The 18,061-nt window shown below is 40.6% G+C and overlaps 1 protein-coding gene across 12 annotated transcripts in view; it reads left to right on the top strand.

The window, feature by feature from the left end:
* Positions 1 to 4,114, top strand: part of ptprma (protein tyrosine phosphatase receptor type Ma) — a 201,918-nt gene extending 197,804 nt beyond the window's left edge. For all 12 annotated transcript variants that reach the window (XM_036516810.1, XM_036516791.1, XM_036516774.1 and 9 more), the window contains 4 exons: positions 306 to 431; positions 1,004 to 1,167; positions 3,309 to 3,444; positions 3,865 to 4,114. In XM_036516810.1, the coding sequence (XP_036372703.1) occupies positions 306 to 431; positions 1,004 to 1,167; positions 3,309 to 3,444; positions 3,865 to 3,918 (480 nt within the window). In that variant the 3' untranslated portion in view covers positions 3,919 to 4,114. The remainder of the gene's footprint in view (positions 1 to 305; positions 432 to 1,003; positions 1,168 to 3,308; positions 3,445 to 3,864) is intronic.
* The last annotated feature ends 13,947 nt before the right edge of the window (positions 4,115 to 18,061 follow it).

Below are 18,061 nucleotides of genomic sequence, written 5' to 3'. Positions count from 1 at the left end.
AAGATATAAGGCAAAACATGAAGCGTTCTCCCTAGTAACTTTTGATCATGCATTCTTGTGCACAAAGCAACACAATGTTTTGCTGTAATAAAAAAGATACATAGAATACAGACATTCAGAGAAAAAAGAAGTTCCCCGAAACAAGGAAGCATTACTGATGTATTTTTTAAAAACATAATTTGCAACAATATACGTTATGAACTCCCCCTGGATTTTATGTGCTATCAAAGAGAATGAAAGTTCATTAAATCAAAGAAGACTGACTTCTGGATTTTTTTCTGCTGCTGTTGTTTTGAATTTGACAGCTGTGTCCCCAGTACTGGCCTGAAAACGGGGTTCACCGACATGGGCCCATCCAGGTGGAGTTCGTGTCAGCCGACTTGGAGGAGGACATCATCAGCAGAATATTCCGCATTTACAACGCAGCACGGGTGAGCCGATCGTCTCCCTCCCGAGAGAAAGGCGGGATGAACCTGTGTCCCCACCTCACTGTTGTCTGACAACTTCCTGAATGTTCCTCTTCTCTTTAATACTTTCTCTTTGATTTAGATCTTTAAGCTTTTAGGCCTTCCACTGCCTGAATGTTCAGATATGATCTGTCATTTTCTATGTGCATTGTGATGTTGTTTTTATGAATTAACTTTTATACTGTTATTTTTTAAGTGGCTCTGGATGCTTTGTGTCCAGATTCTGAGTACTGTGTGTCCAAATTTGTGTGATCATACCCAAGTCATTTCGATTGCTGTATACTAGTGCTTGATTTAGGTCTTTGGGCTCTTAGGCCTTCTACTCTCAAAATGTTCAGATGTGATTGGTTTGTTTTCTATCTGCATCTTGTGATGTTTTTTGTGACTTAACAAGAAGCACTATTATGTTCTTAGTTTTTAGATGACTGTGGATACCTTGTATCCATTTCTGTGTGATTCAAGTAATTTCCACTGCAGCTGTTCAGTTCAGACAGAGCTGGTGACTGGTGACTAACGCTCTCTCTGTCTGACCGCAGCCTCAGGATGGCTACCGCATGGTGCAGCAGTTCCAGTTCCTCGGCTGGCCCATGTACCGGGACACGCCCGTCTCCAAGCGCTCCTTCCTCAAGCTCATCCGCCAGGTCGAGAAGTGGCAGGAGGAGTACGACGGCGGAGAGGGCCGCACCGTGGTGCACTGTCTGTAAGTCGCCTCTGTGCTTCTGTCAGATCTGCCCCCTCCGTATCGCCGCACCTTAAAGTCACTGTCTTGTAGACATGCTCAGGTGCTGTTCATTTTCCCTCTCCTTTTGTCAGAGATGTACCATTCAAACCTCGGTCCACATTCAATGCATAGAGAAGTGTCAGGGGTTGCCAGGTAGCTGTGCAGTGTAGGGAGAAATCACTCTTTGAGAGAAATACAAAAACTTTCACGCTAAATCGACCTCTAATCCTTTTTAGTACATAAAAGGGGCGCTTTAATACCAAGTGAGGTTTATTTGCTCCAGATGATTTGTGACAATGAAAGCAATCCAGCGCACAGCTCCTTTCGCTGGTCTGGGGAATAACTTCAGGCAGGGAGTCAGTCCGGCTTTTTTTAACGATGTAGAGAACAGGCCTTCAGATGGCTAGGAACCAGCTGTGTGTCATTTCACCTCTTTGGCTGCAGCCGTCGGGGTGAGTGTTTCCGTTAGCGACAGTTCATCTGCTCCGCGTGGGCTCTCTCACTCCCGCGCCGGGCGGCAGAGGCTGCCAGGTTCGCCGAGGCCCCAGGGCGGGGCGATGGGAAGAGGGACAGCCTCGGCAGGAAGTGGGTGGGGGCCGCGGCGACACAGAGGGGCTGTTGTTGACATCAGCTGTCGCGCTGCTGCAACAGGAATAGACACGTTTGACCGGGCCGCCTCGGAGAGAGAGCGGGTGGAGGCCGGGCGCATGTGACTCTTATTTTTTCCCAGCAGGGCTCCAATTACAGCACTTGTGTAAGTGACCCACACAAAACCAGACCATTGCTGGACCAAATATTTATTGTTTCCTATTGTTTCACAAAAGACTGTCACGGTACAAATAAGACTGACAATAGAAGGGGGCATTCTGGATACACATTTACAGCGAAAAGCAGAACATTGTTGTAAACGCCAAGACTGGGGTCGCAACATCACCATGCTTCAGGCAGGGAGAGTAAGAGGTTCAGTAATACTGGGCCAGACAGGTGAGGACACCCTTATGTAAACATGCCAAGATGATACAATGCAAAGAACAAACAACTTTTGGTAAGGGTAGCCGTGTAAACATTGTTAACTGAGGAAACACATAAGCAGGGGATAAGCTGAGGAAGTGAGAGCCATTCTTGCCATTCTCAGCCACTGAAATAAAAAGCACTGTCAACATAACTAGAAATATGAAGTGACATTTCACATGAATTGTGATCACAACATAAAACACCTCACTAAAACATTTTGCCTAGCGCTACACCCGCTAATTACTTCATTCTAAAACACTCCCATTCAATGTTTAATTTATTAGTGGCAATATGTTGCTGCACTCCAAATGAATGCTTTTGGAGCTCCATGATGGCCTGATGGTATAAGAGGTAGAGCAGCGCCATCTACAGGGCAAACTTATTCACAACAAAATATATTTACTTTTTTATCCTCTGCAACACAGATCAAACCAAAACATGGACCCAATCCTCTACTTGCAGATGTTCTTCATTAGAACCATCTTGATATCTTAAATGAATAATTTATACCTGACAGTATGGTCTGCAGTTTAACGGATTGGTTAGAAGTTTTGAAACAGTATTTGCACTCAGTAAAAGCAAATTGACTGAATGCAAATTTACTGATTTGCTTTCACTTCTGCATGACCTGTTGAAGTCGTAGAGAAGGTTATTTTTTAGCAAGAGAAACAATAAAGCCACTGTTCTCAGAGGTGTCCCTCCGAGCCCAACAGTGGACACTAGAAAGGACAAAAAAGTGTTCCAGGCACATTTGAGTAAAATGCTGGGAAGTGTTTTCATGCACTTTCTTATTTCACAGTGGTGCTCTTAAACAGATACACTAGCCAGTTGGTAATGGTGCATTGAACTGAATTAGTCTGTTAGGTGTGTGTGTGTGTGTGTGTGTCCGCCCGCCCGCCCGCGCGCGTGTCCGCGTGCCTGTGCACGTGCCTGTGCGTGCGTGTGTGTGTGTGCTCACATATAAGACCGCACATGTAGTGTGGTTTCTATCATGAAGTGCCATTGGGCCACCAATGTCTTTCATCCAGGAGCAGTGGATTCTGGGACAGGACTGCCCACTAACCTCTCTTCTTTTTTTCTTTCTCTCTTGCTCTCTCGCTGTACAGGAACGGAGGAGGCCGGAGTGGGACGTTCTGTGCGATCAGCATTGTCTGCGAGATGCTCCGACACCAGCGTGCGGTGGACGTGTTCCACGCTGTCAAAACATTGAGGAACAACAAGCCTAACATGGTGGACCTACTGGTAGGTCATCCCCGACACTCCTTTAGCCTTCCTCTGTTGATCATGTCTCAGTTTTTACTGCCATCTGAAGATGTATCACAGTTGGAGGACAAAAATCACCGTCGTCTTGACATCTTTACCTTTTTTTTTCCTCCTGGCGGAATCTGTTGACTGAGGTTGCACTTGCGGCTAGGTTGTCTGACGCCAATGCGTCAGGTGGTCTGTGAAGCCATCACAGTAAATGTTGGTTGATGCCATAAAAAAAGTACCAACTAACTGAATAGGTTTGAGTTCAGCTAGAAAAAGCTGGTCATTAAAGTTTTCTTAGCATGCCCGTCATGTTTTCACTTCCTCATTCAAGCACATGAGAGCAAACAATGCTTTTGCTTTTGCATTGCATCGGATACAGTTCTCACTGTTCATTTGTGTTTATCTTCCCAGGATCAATACAAGTTCTGCTATGAAGTCGCACTGGAATACTTGAATTCTGGTTAATCTGCCACAAAGCTCCTCCTCCCCACCTTGGCCCCGCCTATTTTGGACAGAGACTTAACAATTGGACGTTAACTGGGAGCCCAGGGAATGCCACTCTGGCGTGTTTGGGCGTGATTAATGAAGGATGAAGGCTGGCAGGACCAGATGCTTGCACTGCTTATCTGACCTGTCTGTGGTGACCCCCCCCCCCCCCCCCCCCCTTCCTATGTAGGTGCAGCAAGAATTGGCGGGACACACTTCACTGTATTCACGTCCCATCGAGTACCCCACCACCCCAGCAAGCAGCACAACTGCAGGAGCACAGCAGTGTCATTTGTCCGAGTCCTTCAGTTTTTGACCCCTCCTCTTGCCTGTGTCCCTTAGTTGTTGCCTTTTATCCTCGTTGGATGATAAATGTCATTTCCGTCCTTGTGGGGAATGCAATATAGTGTAATTTTGCAATTTTTTTTTTTTTTTTTTTTAGCTGAATTTTTTTTTCTAAATCATGTTTGTTAATGCAAAGCAGTGTGTATAGCTGAAGTAAACTGGCATTAAGAAATCAAATCCTAAATGTTACTTTGTTGTTGATGTATTTTGCTACAAGTATCGTGTCAAAGGAGGAAAGTGGCCCAGTCCACGTTGCAAGCTTACGTCATGTCCAATCAGAAGATCCAAAGCTTATTTTGTCGTTATTTGTTTATATTGTAAATAATTGAAGTTCTGCAGATTATTTATTCATTTGGAGTAAGTTTTTGTGAAGCACATTGAGTGACAATCATGTTTTGTTTTGTTTATTTTTCTCATTTTTCAGACTCTATAATGTTGATCAGATGATAATGTTACCCTTTTGGTCATCTTGTATGTAAAGAAAACAACTTCAGTTTGCAAATACATGCCTATATCTGCCAGTATTTGTCTATGTGCTTTTTTTCTTCTGTACTGCATATCTCAGAGTTTTTCCCTACCATATGATTGCAACATTGCTGTGCCACAGAATCATCTTACAAATTGTGTTACTAATCAGCCTGTTCAAACTGGAATCTTTTTTCTTTTTTTCATTTCACCAGCAAGGTTTCGCCATCAATTTTGCATGAGTCTATGAATCACATCTTAACACAAAGAAACTCTTGGTTAAAGATGTAGTTAACTACATCTGTATGTCTTAGTTTGCAGTCAAGTCACTTTGAGCTTCTGCAATTATCATCCGCCATCAAAGGAGCACTCCCAAGCTAGGAGCAGGCAAAGCTTCTCTAATTCTTTCAACATTTCATTTTCTTGGTACATATTTAACTTCTTTATTTAAAAAAATACAAGATGATTGCCTTCTTATAATTCTTTGGTGTGTAGTATATTTTCATGACCATGAAAGTTGTGAAGAATTTCACAATAACATGAGGAATCTGTTTTATTGATGGAGCTGTGCTAGTTGAGTAGACCAGTAAAACTTGTACTCCTTATTACCTTCACTTTTTGCCTCGATTATCTGCCTGTGTGCCTCCACCAAACGACCACAATAAGTGTTTTAGGCGGGCACAGAAGCTGAATCAAAAAGGCAAGGGGGTGCAAGTAGACTGTAGACTTTTTTCAAGTATCAGTATCAGTCCTGTGTCAATTCAATATGAATCCATTTCAATGCACAGCAAGTGGGACGTAGTCCCTAAGGCCAGGCATGATTTTCTTAAACTAAGAGCCAGAAGCTTATGAATAAGTGGGTTAATGAAAATTCTCTTCTTTTACTGCATTTAGGCAAAACGGATCACAGTTGATCCTCTATTGTTGCTCTGCGCAAATCATTTGCATCGTTGCTAAGATACTCTGAGGCTTACCTGTGCTAACTTGTTCCCATGCTAATACTCCCACCACCAGTATGTGGAAAAGAGTGTGTGCTCACTCGTGTGCGCTTCCTCATCTCACTCTCTGAGAACAGGACATCTGGAAGGGTTACGGAGGGGGTTTGATGAAACCTGCTGAAAAAAGTTGGCTTTAGGACGCTTGCAGGATTTATTTTTGTTATTAAATTTGAGGCCGGATGCAACAAATACGATGTGCTCTCTGGTATTACTCCTGTACCTGTTTCATAAAGACATTGAATGCACACTCCTTCATGTTGCAAATGCTACTTGTCCTAGAGGGTCAGTTTCCAAATACATTATCATTACTGCAATGGTCCTTATCAGATTTACATGTTACATGTACAATGAAGAGATTGCTGTGAATGTATAATATCACAATAACAATGTTATGTTATGCTTAAACATTTCCTTCATGCTGCCCTTCATATCGAGGCACTGCAGTAATATATTTAAATAGGTTTTCAGTTATACACTCAATGGAATTTAGAATTGGCTGAGTTGAGATGCATGCCCCATTAAGCTTTGCTTTCGGGAATAAAATGTACGGAGTGAAGTGCTGTGAGAGAAACATTAATGGGGCATTTATTGAGTTATTTTTTGCAGCATACAGTTGTGTTTATTACTATGAGGGTAATTTTGTCTATTCAGTGTATTTCCAGCAAGACTGTAAAACACAGTAGAATACATAGAAAATATAAAATAACATTTTCATGTTGGAAAATATCCCAGAATACAAATTTTTAAATGTTTGCCAGGAAAACATTGGTAATGTGATTTTTTGCCTGTATGTACTTTCTTGATGTATAAAGTACATGAGTGTTTTAGTGACATCAAGTGGTATTTCAAATCTGTACTAATTTACTTCAACTACCATTGTCCATTCTGACATTCCATTAAGAAATTACAGAAGACATATATTTACAGTAAGGCACATGATATAGGTTGACTGGACATTAATGTATCTTTTTAACAAGCATCCATTGTCTGACAACTTAAACTCTTTCATTTCAAAGTTATAGCTTTAAAGCTGAATGACTCAAATATGACCAGAGTTACAATACCTTTGTTGCGTTTTCTCATCCTCATCCAGACAGCAGTAGCATGAATAGTAGAAAGAAAGAGCTGGACAGTGAAGTAGAAATTGGAGGTAATGTGAATAAAATGTAAAAATACTCAGGTGCAGACACATACACTATATGGACAAAAGTACAGTATGCCTGACCTCATAAATGCTCTACAGAATGAATGGGCACAAATTGCCACAGAAACACTCCAAAATCTTGTGGAAAGCCTTCCAAGAAGAGTAGAAGCTGTTATAGCTGCAAAAGCGGGACCAACTCCATATGAAAGTATATGTATTTGAATACAATGTCATTACAATGTAATGGTCAGGTGTCCGAATACTTTTGTCCATATAGTGTACCATGACTCCCTGATTTCAAAACTTGTGGTGTGTAAGCCCCAATTCCAATGTTTCTGCAGTAGACAAGTTCTATAATGTTACATTTGTTTGCATACCATGTGTCCCAGAATTATCTGGAGTGCTATCAATACTGACCGGTAAGTATATTACAGCTTTTACATGTTGAGCAGAGTTATGTTTAACTTTGTGTATTTCTACAGGAGCGATCATCCCACTGGACCAACAATGAGAGCGACACTGTACTGTAGGTGATGCCATCTGTCAGATGACTCGTTAAAATGAAATGCAGCCAGCTGAAGAATATCTTCTAAGCTGAACCTCTGTGTCAGAGGAAGGAAGAGAGTAAAAGGATAGTGGTGAATGGTTATGGGAACACACAGGTTAATTATCTCAAAACACATCTGACCTTGCCTTGTTTAAAGAAGTGGAGACAATATAACATTTGCATGATAACCAGTTCATTCACAAGCAAAATTAATTTGACCTTTGCTGCTGTTGTTGTTACTGCTAAAATTGGAGGAGATGGGTTTGATTTTATTTTCTGCTGTTATATTCAGCAAAGCTGATTTAAAAAATACGTGGTCTATCAAATGAATATACTTGACTAATGCATTTTTCCACACACATACATTATCAAAAACAGCAATGATCAAAGAAAGGATTGGCATACATATAATTTACATACAATGTATTATTAATGTTCAACTGTTACATCACTTAGCAGACAGTAATAGCATAAATTTAAGCATATAGTTCACATCCAAGTGTAAATGTAGGCAAGTATCAGTATATAGATAGCTGTAGCTCTGCTCTAAATTGTTGGACTACATTTATCCAAACAATGTTGTAAAACATTTTGTTAAAACGTGTGGTGGAGTTGTATATGGTATAGTTCCTAATAACAGTAAAAGTGTCCCTACAATAAAATGTTTTGCAGCTCTCCAGAGTATAAAAATATGATCTACATACAGTATGTACTAGTATTACTTTAATTCCACTAGTGTGTTCATCGCTGGAAGGGTCATAACAGCACATGGCCTGTCATATCATTCATATGCAGATGATACCCAACTGTTCGTTTCCTTCCCTCTCGAGATGGACATCACCCCCAAAGTCTCAGCATGTCTCACGGATATCTTGCTCTATGTCCCAGCGTTCATGACCCCTCTGAGGAGCCTCTCAATTTGTGTGGACAATGCAAAGGTAATGGCAACCACAGCTGCCAAAAACCTAGGTGTAACTTTGGACAGCAACTTGTCCTTCAAAGAGCATATTGCACCCACAACCAGGATCTGCAGATTCCTCTTATTCAACATATGGAAGATCACACCTTACCTCTCCGAATAGTCAGCCCAAGTTGTGATCCAGACCCTCATCCTGTCATGTCTGGACTACTGCAACTTGCTGCTTGCCAGCCTCCCAGCATATGCCGCCTGACCGCTGCAGCTTATCCAGAACGCAGCAGCCTGACTGATGTTCAACCTCCCCAAGCAGGCCCGTGTGACACCTCTCCTTGAGTCCCGCCACTGGCTACCAGTTTCAGCGAGGATCAAATTCATAACCAGCCCCCCAATACATACAGGACATGATAAAATCCTACAAACCCGCAAGAGAGCTGTGCTTTGCTACTTCGGATTGCCTCTGTGTCCTGAAATACAAAGGCAGCATCTCTCGAACCCACCTCTTCTCAGTACTGGCTCCACACTGGTGGAATGAGATTCAGACAACAGACTCTCTGGACGCCTTCAAGAAAAAACTTAAAACCCATCTGTTCAAGCTGTAGCTCTAGCCTACCTTCCTCCCTGTCCATGTGTATCTATCCTGTCGATTGTTACTTTCATTTAAAAAAAAGACACTCTACACTAGCCTAGCACTTAACTTTGTATCTTACTGACCTCTTGTAATACTTTGCGATAACTACTCTCAGCATAGTGATGCACTTATTTGCAAGTCACTCTGTGTAAGAGCGTCTGCTAAATGAAGTAATGTAAGTAATTTAATGTTTATTTTAGGACGCAAAAATGTTGTAATGTTACGGTAAATAACAAGCAACTTTTAACATTTATTTTTTCCTCATTTTGATATTTAACACTTGTGTTAGAGAATTCAAATTATTATTAACCTTTAATTAACCAGGAAGTCTCGAAGTTATTAACCTTTTTGAGAGAGAAATGGCAAGAAAATCAGCAGGGAAAGTGCTTTTCGTTTCATATTTACCCCTCTATTAAAAATTTATAGAAATAGAGTATAGAAAAGGAACATGCACACGACTAGAAATTGTTGCAATGATATCTTTAGGTTATTAATAACACAGGATTTGAATAGGTGTTAGTATGAAGGTACAGGCAACTTAGGAAATATTGGATAGCTTTTAATTGCAGACATATTTCAATGGGGGGGTCAATTGTGCTGCACATTATTCGTTAGAATGATATGATGCACCCATTGAATAATTTGCCAATGAACCGCTTCAGCCAAGAAGCCTTTATGGTCTCCATAATGTTGAATTAAGGATGTAATAGTGTTTTTACACATCATGTTAACTAATTAGCTAGCTATTGAGCCTTTTGAAAGTGGGTAGCAGAAATCACAGGAACAGTTGGTCTCTTGTGCTTTTTTTTTCTTCAGGACTTTGGGTCTCCAAGAAGGCAGTGTCACATCGCTTGTTTCCAATCCCAGTGGTTCAGTGGTATCAGTTGGTTCTTATTGTGTGATGGATTCCTCAAAAATGGCCTTCTCTTCTTCTTCTTCCTGGGCCTCTGGCATGTTGCTTGATGTAACTAACCCGATCCATTACAAAAGGCTGCAGAACTAAGATTATATGAACGTACCTCCACTGTTTTGATGGTGCAGGTGCTGCAAGTACTCTTAACCCTCTGTCCATTCTCCCTCCCTTTATCAAACGATTCCACAGGTTTTTCCATGGCATTATACAGCACTAGTCAAAAGTTTGGACACATCTGATTGAAAGCATGTTTCTCATGCATGTTTCGCATGTTTCATTATCTTAAAGACATTCTGATCTAATGACTTGTGCTTAAATGCTTGACATTTGTTTTTTTTTTTAGACAAACAGATCAAATCAAAAAGTTGATGCTTGTGTATGAAATTCTTTCCAAGACAAAAATCTTAATTTGACAAAATATTTTTGAATGTACCCCCACAAAGTAGTTTTCATCTAGAACTTCAGTGAAATTTAGAGGTGGAGAATGTTGAACCACAAAGATATCACCCTAACTATCAGTGTTGGGCAAGCTACTTGGAAAGTGTAGTGAGCTAAGCTACCAAGTTACATTAAATGAAGCTTCACTACACCAACACAGTAAAAGTAGCTTACTACATCAGAAGCTTCTTTTTTATTTACTTATTTTTAATTGAACCAACTTCATGCCAAGTCAATGCTATCTCAGTGATCAATATAACTGTCAGTCAAACAGATATGCAGGTTAAAAAAATGTTCAGTTCAATTGTTTATTAAACAATATATATTTTTTTTTTTTGGCAAAAAAAAATAAAAAGTAAAAAATAACAAAAAAGTGTTTCTTTATGACGTAAGTTAGTCGTGCTGCCTGTGTACTTTATAGCGGCACGGCATATTTTGCAAATTGCATGCGTCTTGTCAATTTGTCCGTATCTCTTGAAAAATCCGGATTGTCGCCAAACATTTGATTTGTAGCAATTCCGTGGAACGTGTGACTCTTTCTCCTCCATTATAATCTGTGACTCGCCCGGACACGCCTCCAACTCGCGCGATACTTGACCGATAGACTTGATGAGAATTGGCCACTGACAGCAGTGGAGATGAGAGAGCGTGCATGAGAAACAGTTTACAGAGGAGGAATTAATCTAAATATAAAATTATTGGTCACATTTCTAAATAATAAAGGCATAGGGCCTCTACTAATAATTATATATAAATAAATCGGATTTTACCGATGCAGAGATGTTAGAAACGATGCAACCCGAGTTCATCCCATAATGGTGCACACTTTTTTAATCGGGGCAATCGCATCCTTAACTTTTATGCCGGTGCACCGATGCGAATCTGTGAATTTTACCATCCCTGATGTCTGTATTCCCTTACACCCCTGTTGTAGGCATCATCCCAAGAGTTGGTACGTGATGTCATGTGACATCATATGGAAGTGCTTCTATGACTACGTCCGTGTATGATGGTGATGTCATGTACTGGTCCTTGTTTTATTTCAGACCGCAGCAGAAAGATCCAAAGAGGGTTCTCGAAAGATCTGCTGTGCTTGAGCTTCAGAAATGCTAGGGAAAATGTAGCTTGTGTGGACGCTACCGCACTACTTGATCAATGAAAGAGCTTTGCTACTGAAAAGCTATTTGATTCAGAAAACAGCGACGTTACCACCACGCTACTGAGACATGTAGTTAAACTAGTAACGCCGCTACTTGTAGCTACGCTACTGCCCAACACTGCCCTATGCGTGCCTCTTTAAAAGTTCATTTGTGGAATTTCTTTCCTTGTTAATCCTTTGATCCAATCAGGTGCATTGTGACAAGGTAGAGTGGGTCTTAAATATGATGGTAGAAGACCATCATTTCTGGTTGTAAGTCCATAGTATGGCAAGGACAGCTTAATGTAGCAAAGAGAAATGACAGTCCACCATTACTTTAAGAAATGAAGGTCAATCAGTCCAAAAATTTCAAGAACTTTAAAAGTTTCTTCAAGCTCTTTGGCAAAAACCATCAAGCACTATGGTGAAACAGGCTCTGGTGAGGATCGCCACAGGAAAGGCAGACCAAGAGTCACCTCTAATGCACAGAGCAAGTTTATTAGAGTCACCAGTCTCAGGAATCACCAGTGAACAGCACCAGGGAACACAGGCAGTGAACATCAGACTAGTGGAAATCTGTCCTTTGGTCTGATGAGTCCAAATTTGAGGTTTTTGGTTTTAACTTTGTGAGACACAGTAAAGGTGAACAGATGATGTCTGCATGTGTGGTTCCCACTGTGAAGCATGGGGGAGGAGGTTTTATGGTGTCGGGTGCTTTGTTGGCGACACTGTTGGCAATTTATTTAGAATTGAAGGCACACTTAAGCAGCATGGCTGCCATAGCATTCTGCAGTGACACGGCTTCCACCTGGTTTGTGTTTAGTTGGGCCGTCATTTGTTTGTCAACAAGACAATAACCCAAAACACTCCTTCAGGCAGTGTAAGAGCCATTTGACAAAGAAGAGTGATGGAGTGCTGCATCAGATGACCTAGCATCCGCAGTCACCTGACCTAAATAGAGATGGCTCGGGGTGAGCCGGAGCAGACAGTGAAGGAAAAGCAGCCAACAAGCTTTCTGCATATGTGGGAAATCCTTCAAGACTGGTGGAAAAGCATCCCAGGTGGCTACCTGATGAAGTTGGGTGAGAGAATACCAAGAGCATGCAAAGCTGTTAACAAGGCAAAGGGTGGCTGCTTTGAACAATCTAAAATATAAAATATTTTTGAAGTCTGTGAAGAAAGGTTCCAAACTATTGAGATTCTGAATGCCAACCTCTGATGACAAGAAATAAGTTTCAGTGAAAGAGTTCAACCAACAAAAAACCCATAAACAGTAAAAGCCCACACTCTTTCATCACCAACCCCAAAAGGCAGAGCATCACATGATTCAGTCTGAGCAAAAAAAAGAGTGAGAAAGAACAATGAATCATCTCACAAGCTTCTACTGAAGTTTTTGAACATATCTTCTCAAAGTCTTGACAGAATAAAGTTAACTTATTCATCTCACTATCTGCACCCAATATTGCTCGAAAGATGTATTTTACTGCATGTTCTCATTTACTAACTGGTGATAATGACTGTTGTTTGTCTGTAAATTGTGTAATTGTATAATATTATTTAGATTAAGATTTTGCCCTAGCTATTGAAAAAGATATCCCTATATTACCAACAATTTATGTTTTTTAAATTCATAACATAGCAAGGTAATACTCGACTTAACATTTACATCTACTGAGACTGGTTTCTCCCCGATATAAATACTCACTCAGTATTTATTTGTATTGCAATGCTAACAATAATTAAGATTATCCTTCATCTTAATATAGTACTATCTTTCCAACATCCCCTTCTGTTGACATTATAAACCACTTCATGTTCTTTAAATAGTCTATTGTGGTCAATAATTCTTATTCGTCTTTGTTAATTGTGTTACCTGATCATTCAAATATGTTTTTCTCTGTAAATTTCAACCAGCCGGGACTTATTTCAACTCGGGTTTTCTTTCAGTCTATTTCACTAATAAAGTTAGTGTTAGGTGTATTAATTGGTGCCCCTTAATAACACATACTGAAGAAGACCACATTTTTGATCGATAGAAATTTTCACCCCTTTTCATATTGACTGTCATCCAGGCACTTTGCTAACCACAACAGGCCCTGATGTAGACACATCCAGGCACTCAGTGGCAAAAGATTTCTCTTTAAATATTTTACATGCTCCAATAGGTGCTTCACTAATTTGTGCATAAGTGTTTTCAAATTCTAAACCATTTAACACAACTCATTATCATATTATATATGAGTTTGACAAAAATGATTCCTATAAGCAGGCTGCTTGACTGTCATAAGCATAATATTTAAACAGTGTTAGTAAAAGACTGATTGCCACAGTGGTTTCAATGACTACATGCGGTTTATTCTTCAAACAGCATTACTTATTCACAGGGTGCACTGTATTTCCTTGATGAGTAAAAGCAGAATTTGCTTAATTTTCAGTCCTCAAGTACTATATATAGTGCTATATACTTGGTATTGAAGAAGTTCTGAATGTGATGTTGCCTGAGACTTAGTTCACTCATATAAATGCAGGACATATTTAATAAGGAGGAACTCAATTACAGCCCGGAGAACAGGGTCTCTTGAGCATGACAGGCTAAGCATATCTTTGGGGCAGTTTGAGTTGCTCCTTCACCCCTGAGGGGCCAGATATGAAAATATGTCAGTCTGCACAATAATGAAGCACAGGGAAGTGGGAAACACATGAAAATAAAAATAAAATAATAGAGAAACGGTGATCTCAGCCAGAGTAAGTGTAAACGGAAGTGAGCATCTGAGGGTGTGCAGGAGCACCGTGGTTCAGGTGTACTGGTACAAGAGCCTTGTAACTGATACAGCTTGCAGGTGGTAAGCCTGCAAGTATTGAGGAGACAGGGGTGCTGAATGTAAAAGGAGAGAAACAGAGTTCTAGAAAGTTCTGAAAGGGCATTGGTTTGTGGGACAGAGAGGTCAGCTGGGCCAGGGTATCAACAGTAAACATGGAAGACCATCTAAGTCTTGGCAAGCAGCCAAGTGTAGTGTTTGGGGTGGAATGGGGAATTGTTTGGCTGCTGACCAGGAAGAACAAGCAGGTACTGAATGGTGAGTGCTCTTGGCAAAGGTAAAAGTGTTGTTTTTGGTTACTCAATGATTTAAAGAGTCAGCATGACATGTAATGATGAGGTACTGCAAAAATTTAGAAAACTGAGTTTGGCTGAGGACTATTACTTGCAGTGCCTCCATTTCCATCCTCAAGTTGACTTACTGTTTTTTATCCAGTCCCATCAATTCTAGGTTGTCATATATTTTAGGGTCAGGTATGTTTCAAGAACATTCAGTATTTATGATATTGTACTTTCCCTCCAATACAGAATAACACACCAAGTATCAAAGCAGCTTACATTCTGGAATGCAGTGTGCCAGATATTGAGTGGTCAACCAATGAAAATAAAAGAAGTGGAGAGATCATGAAAAACCTGTGGAACTGACAAGTTAGAAAATTAACCATGGTCTTTGATAGTAAAGATTCCAAAGATGTAGAAATATTGTATAAAAATGTCATTTTAAATTCTGCCACGAGAGGGCAGTACAGCTGTGGCCCAAAGGTTCATCGATCAATAACTTCAGGCAGAGGAAATGTTTCAAGTAAGATGACAAAAGACCAAAGGAGTGGCCCTAATGATACCAAATAAATAAATAAATAAATGTTTGAACCAGAAATGAAGGAATATAAAGGAACTGATAAATAATGTTACGTACCAGCAATGCCAGAAGTCTTTGGACAGAAAAGACGAGTAGTAAGAAGCAACAGACTTCAAATAGTGTAAAAGTGTCTGTCTTCTGCTATATACCCTAGTTATGCGGGCAAGCCCCCCCCCCCAAAAAAAAAAAAAAAATTGTAGAATAAAACATTTACATAAATTCGAACTCGGGTGAATTCGCTTGATGTATTATTGTAATTCCAAATTTCACCCCCAGAGGGCAGAACAACAACAGTGATTGAGGTGCTGGTAATTGAAATCTCCATTTTAAGGTGAATAAATCGATTGAATTTTATTTTCTATTGCGAATTTCTACACTTGAATTGCCACAAAGGGCTGCACATAGTGAGTTCTCCAAAGGGAATCAAAAGGTCAGCAATGAAGAAATTGGAGAAAACTGGGAAATTATTTCCCGGACTCTGGGAAAAGGAGTTTAAGGATCTCCTGGAAAACAGCATAAAATTAATCCAACACTGCAAAGCATCAATGAACATCAGAGATGAAGGATGAATCCATCTACATCACAGACCATGTATTTCTATCCTTCTCTGCACTTCAGCCATAATACTCCTCTAATGTTTCTGCTTACCACACATCTCAGTTTTATAATACCATCTCTTTCCTTCTCTATCAGCTGTGCTCATTTTAGCTGCAGAGCACATGGCTGCAAGCCCTCCTACTTAATCCACCATTCACTTGCTGCTCTCAAGTGACCTCTGGGATTGCAAACAGCTTTCAATAAAAGCAACTTTAACTTCTACGAAGCGGAACTCAAACATAAATATGGCATCCCCGTGACCCGACCTCTGCGTCAGCAGGACCCGTCCCCCAAGCCCTCATGCCTGCAGGTGCTGCAATGGCACAGGTGCGTTATTTCCCCACACACCTCTTTACGGTGCATCCTGCAGTGGCCCACCTTCCCGCCCTCCACCCTGTGTCCTCATTCGACCTGGCTGCTCTCCGTTCGACCCGTCTGCCAGCCCGCCACAAGCATAGCCTTTGTCTCACTCTCTTGCTAAGGCTGGTATTTTTTGTTTTCTCTCTACAAGATCCGCTCCTCGTCTTCCCTTCATTCCGTCTAAATCTTCTCAAGAAGATTCTTCTATTGTCTGTGCTGCTTTTATTTTGTTTTGCCACATCTGTGTTGGATTCCTACTCACCGAAGTCTGTTATGCCTACTCATGATGCTCCCTGCCTTTGTACAAAAAGGTCCGGATGCCACCAGCCTGAACCCCCATTTCCATCTGTATTTGTTTGCTACGCTTCTTGCCTGCTACTTCCCCAAACTTGGAGACATAGACACCTCTTACCTTACGTCTTCCTCTTCCCATGACATCATCAATCTCTTCTGTCTTCTAAGCGCACACGAAGCCACCATCTTATTCACAAGTAGATGATTTCAAATTGTGTGTCTGTGCATGTGTGAGTGTGTAGCATGTATTGAAGAACACCATACATTTATGTTTTATCGCACAACTGCATTTTAAAATACAGTCTGCAATAAATGCATACATTTTCATATTTAAGAATCAATTCCTGTATTTTACAGTATATGTCATGTATATAAAATATTTCGCATTCGTTTTCCTAATTTGACATGTGTTGGCTTACATTCCATCTTTTTCATGAGATCATAACTGTCATCTTCCCTCTTTTGGTGACTTCAGTCTGGCTTCTGAGCCATTCACTCAACAGGTACAGCCTTGCAATCACTCACCAACACCCTTAACACATCACAGGTAGCGTCATCCTCCTCTACTGTGATCCTTTTGGATATAACCACTGGGTCTGAAGTTCTTGAAAGAGTGCATCACCTGATTAATCTGTCTTTTCTTAGCAGCCTTAGGACCTTAGGTTCTCCTACTTTTACCTTTTACCTTTATACAACCAAGTGTCCAAGCTTTGATTTCTGTTTCCCAGTTTCAGAGTAGGCCTAGGCTGTAAAACTACAGATATTACAATTTTCACAGAATGGTCAAGAGTACAGTCGCCTATAGCAGTTGTTGTAACAGTTTTATTTTCTACAGCAAAACATATGAATAAACAAAAAGTTGGCTCGTTAGGTGTACAACACGTATGTGGGGGTGGACAATCCTGTTGTAGTCCCCAGTCATTCTGAATATCATCAGGAAGTTTTAAGAAGCTTCGAAATACCGCTTATACGCGTCTGGCGGTCAGAAGCACCCAGATTTTGATGTCTGTTCGTGGTTGCCAGGTACGTCACAAATTTCAAACACCCCCTTCCTTACAGTCATTTAAAACATTTAAACTGTGCCCAAATGATCTCCCTATGTCTAAAAGCAGTACAGTAGATCTACGACTTGCGTCTCCGTTTACCAGCTACCAAACAACACAAAAGTGATATTGAAATAGTAGGCCAGCCAGCTATCTAGTCTAGTAAGAACTCTTTTATTTTTATCCATTGCGACTATTTTATCTCTATACATTGCACTAATTATATATATTCGTTGCAGTAAAATTTTAACTCCACGAACTAAACACAAAATGTCTTTGGCTACATTTTCAATGAAATATCATCTTCCGTTTCGGTTTGAATCTCTTAATCAAAGGAATGGAAAAAAAAATCCAATTCTGGCAACCCTTGTACACCGTAGCTCCTTTAAACGCGGCTTCTCGATAACTGAATGGCAACCCTTGTAACCACCCACGCCACACGTACGTTCGTAGACATAACACTACTCACTGACCAATGCGTTTTGCGTCTGTGAAAAAGAAGAATCGCAGGATACCCAACAGTTACTTACCGAGTAGGTAAAGTCCCGCCTCCAGTGTAAATACAACCAACCAACGGTGCATTCTTATGAATAATTCACAAAGGATTGGCGTGAGG

This window comes from Megalops cyprinoides, chromosome 2, assembly GCF_013368585.1.
Source record: "Megalops cyprinoides isolate fMegCyp1 chromosome 2, fMegCyp1.pri, whole genome shotgun sequence".
Lineage (NCBI taxonomy): Eukaryota > Metazoa > Chordata > Actinopteri > Elopiformes > Megalopidae > Megalops > Megalops cyprinoides.
This window is presented reverse-complemented; position numbering and strand designations above follow the sequence as displayed.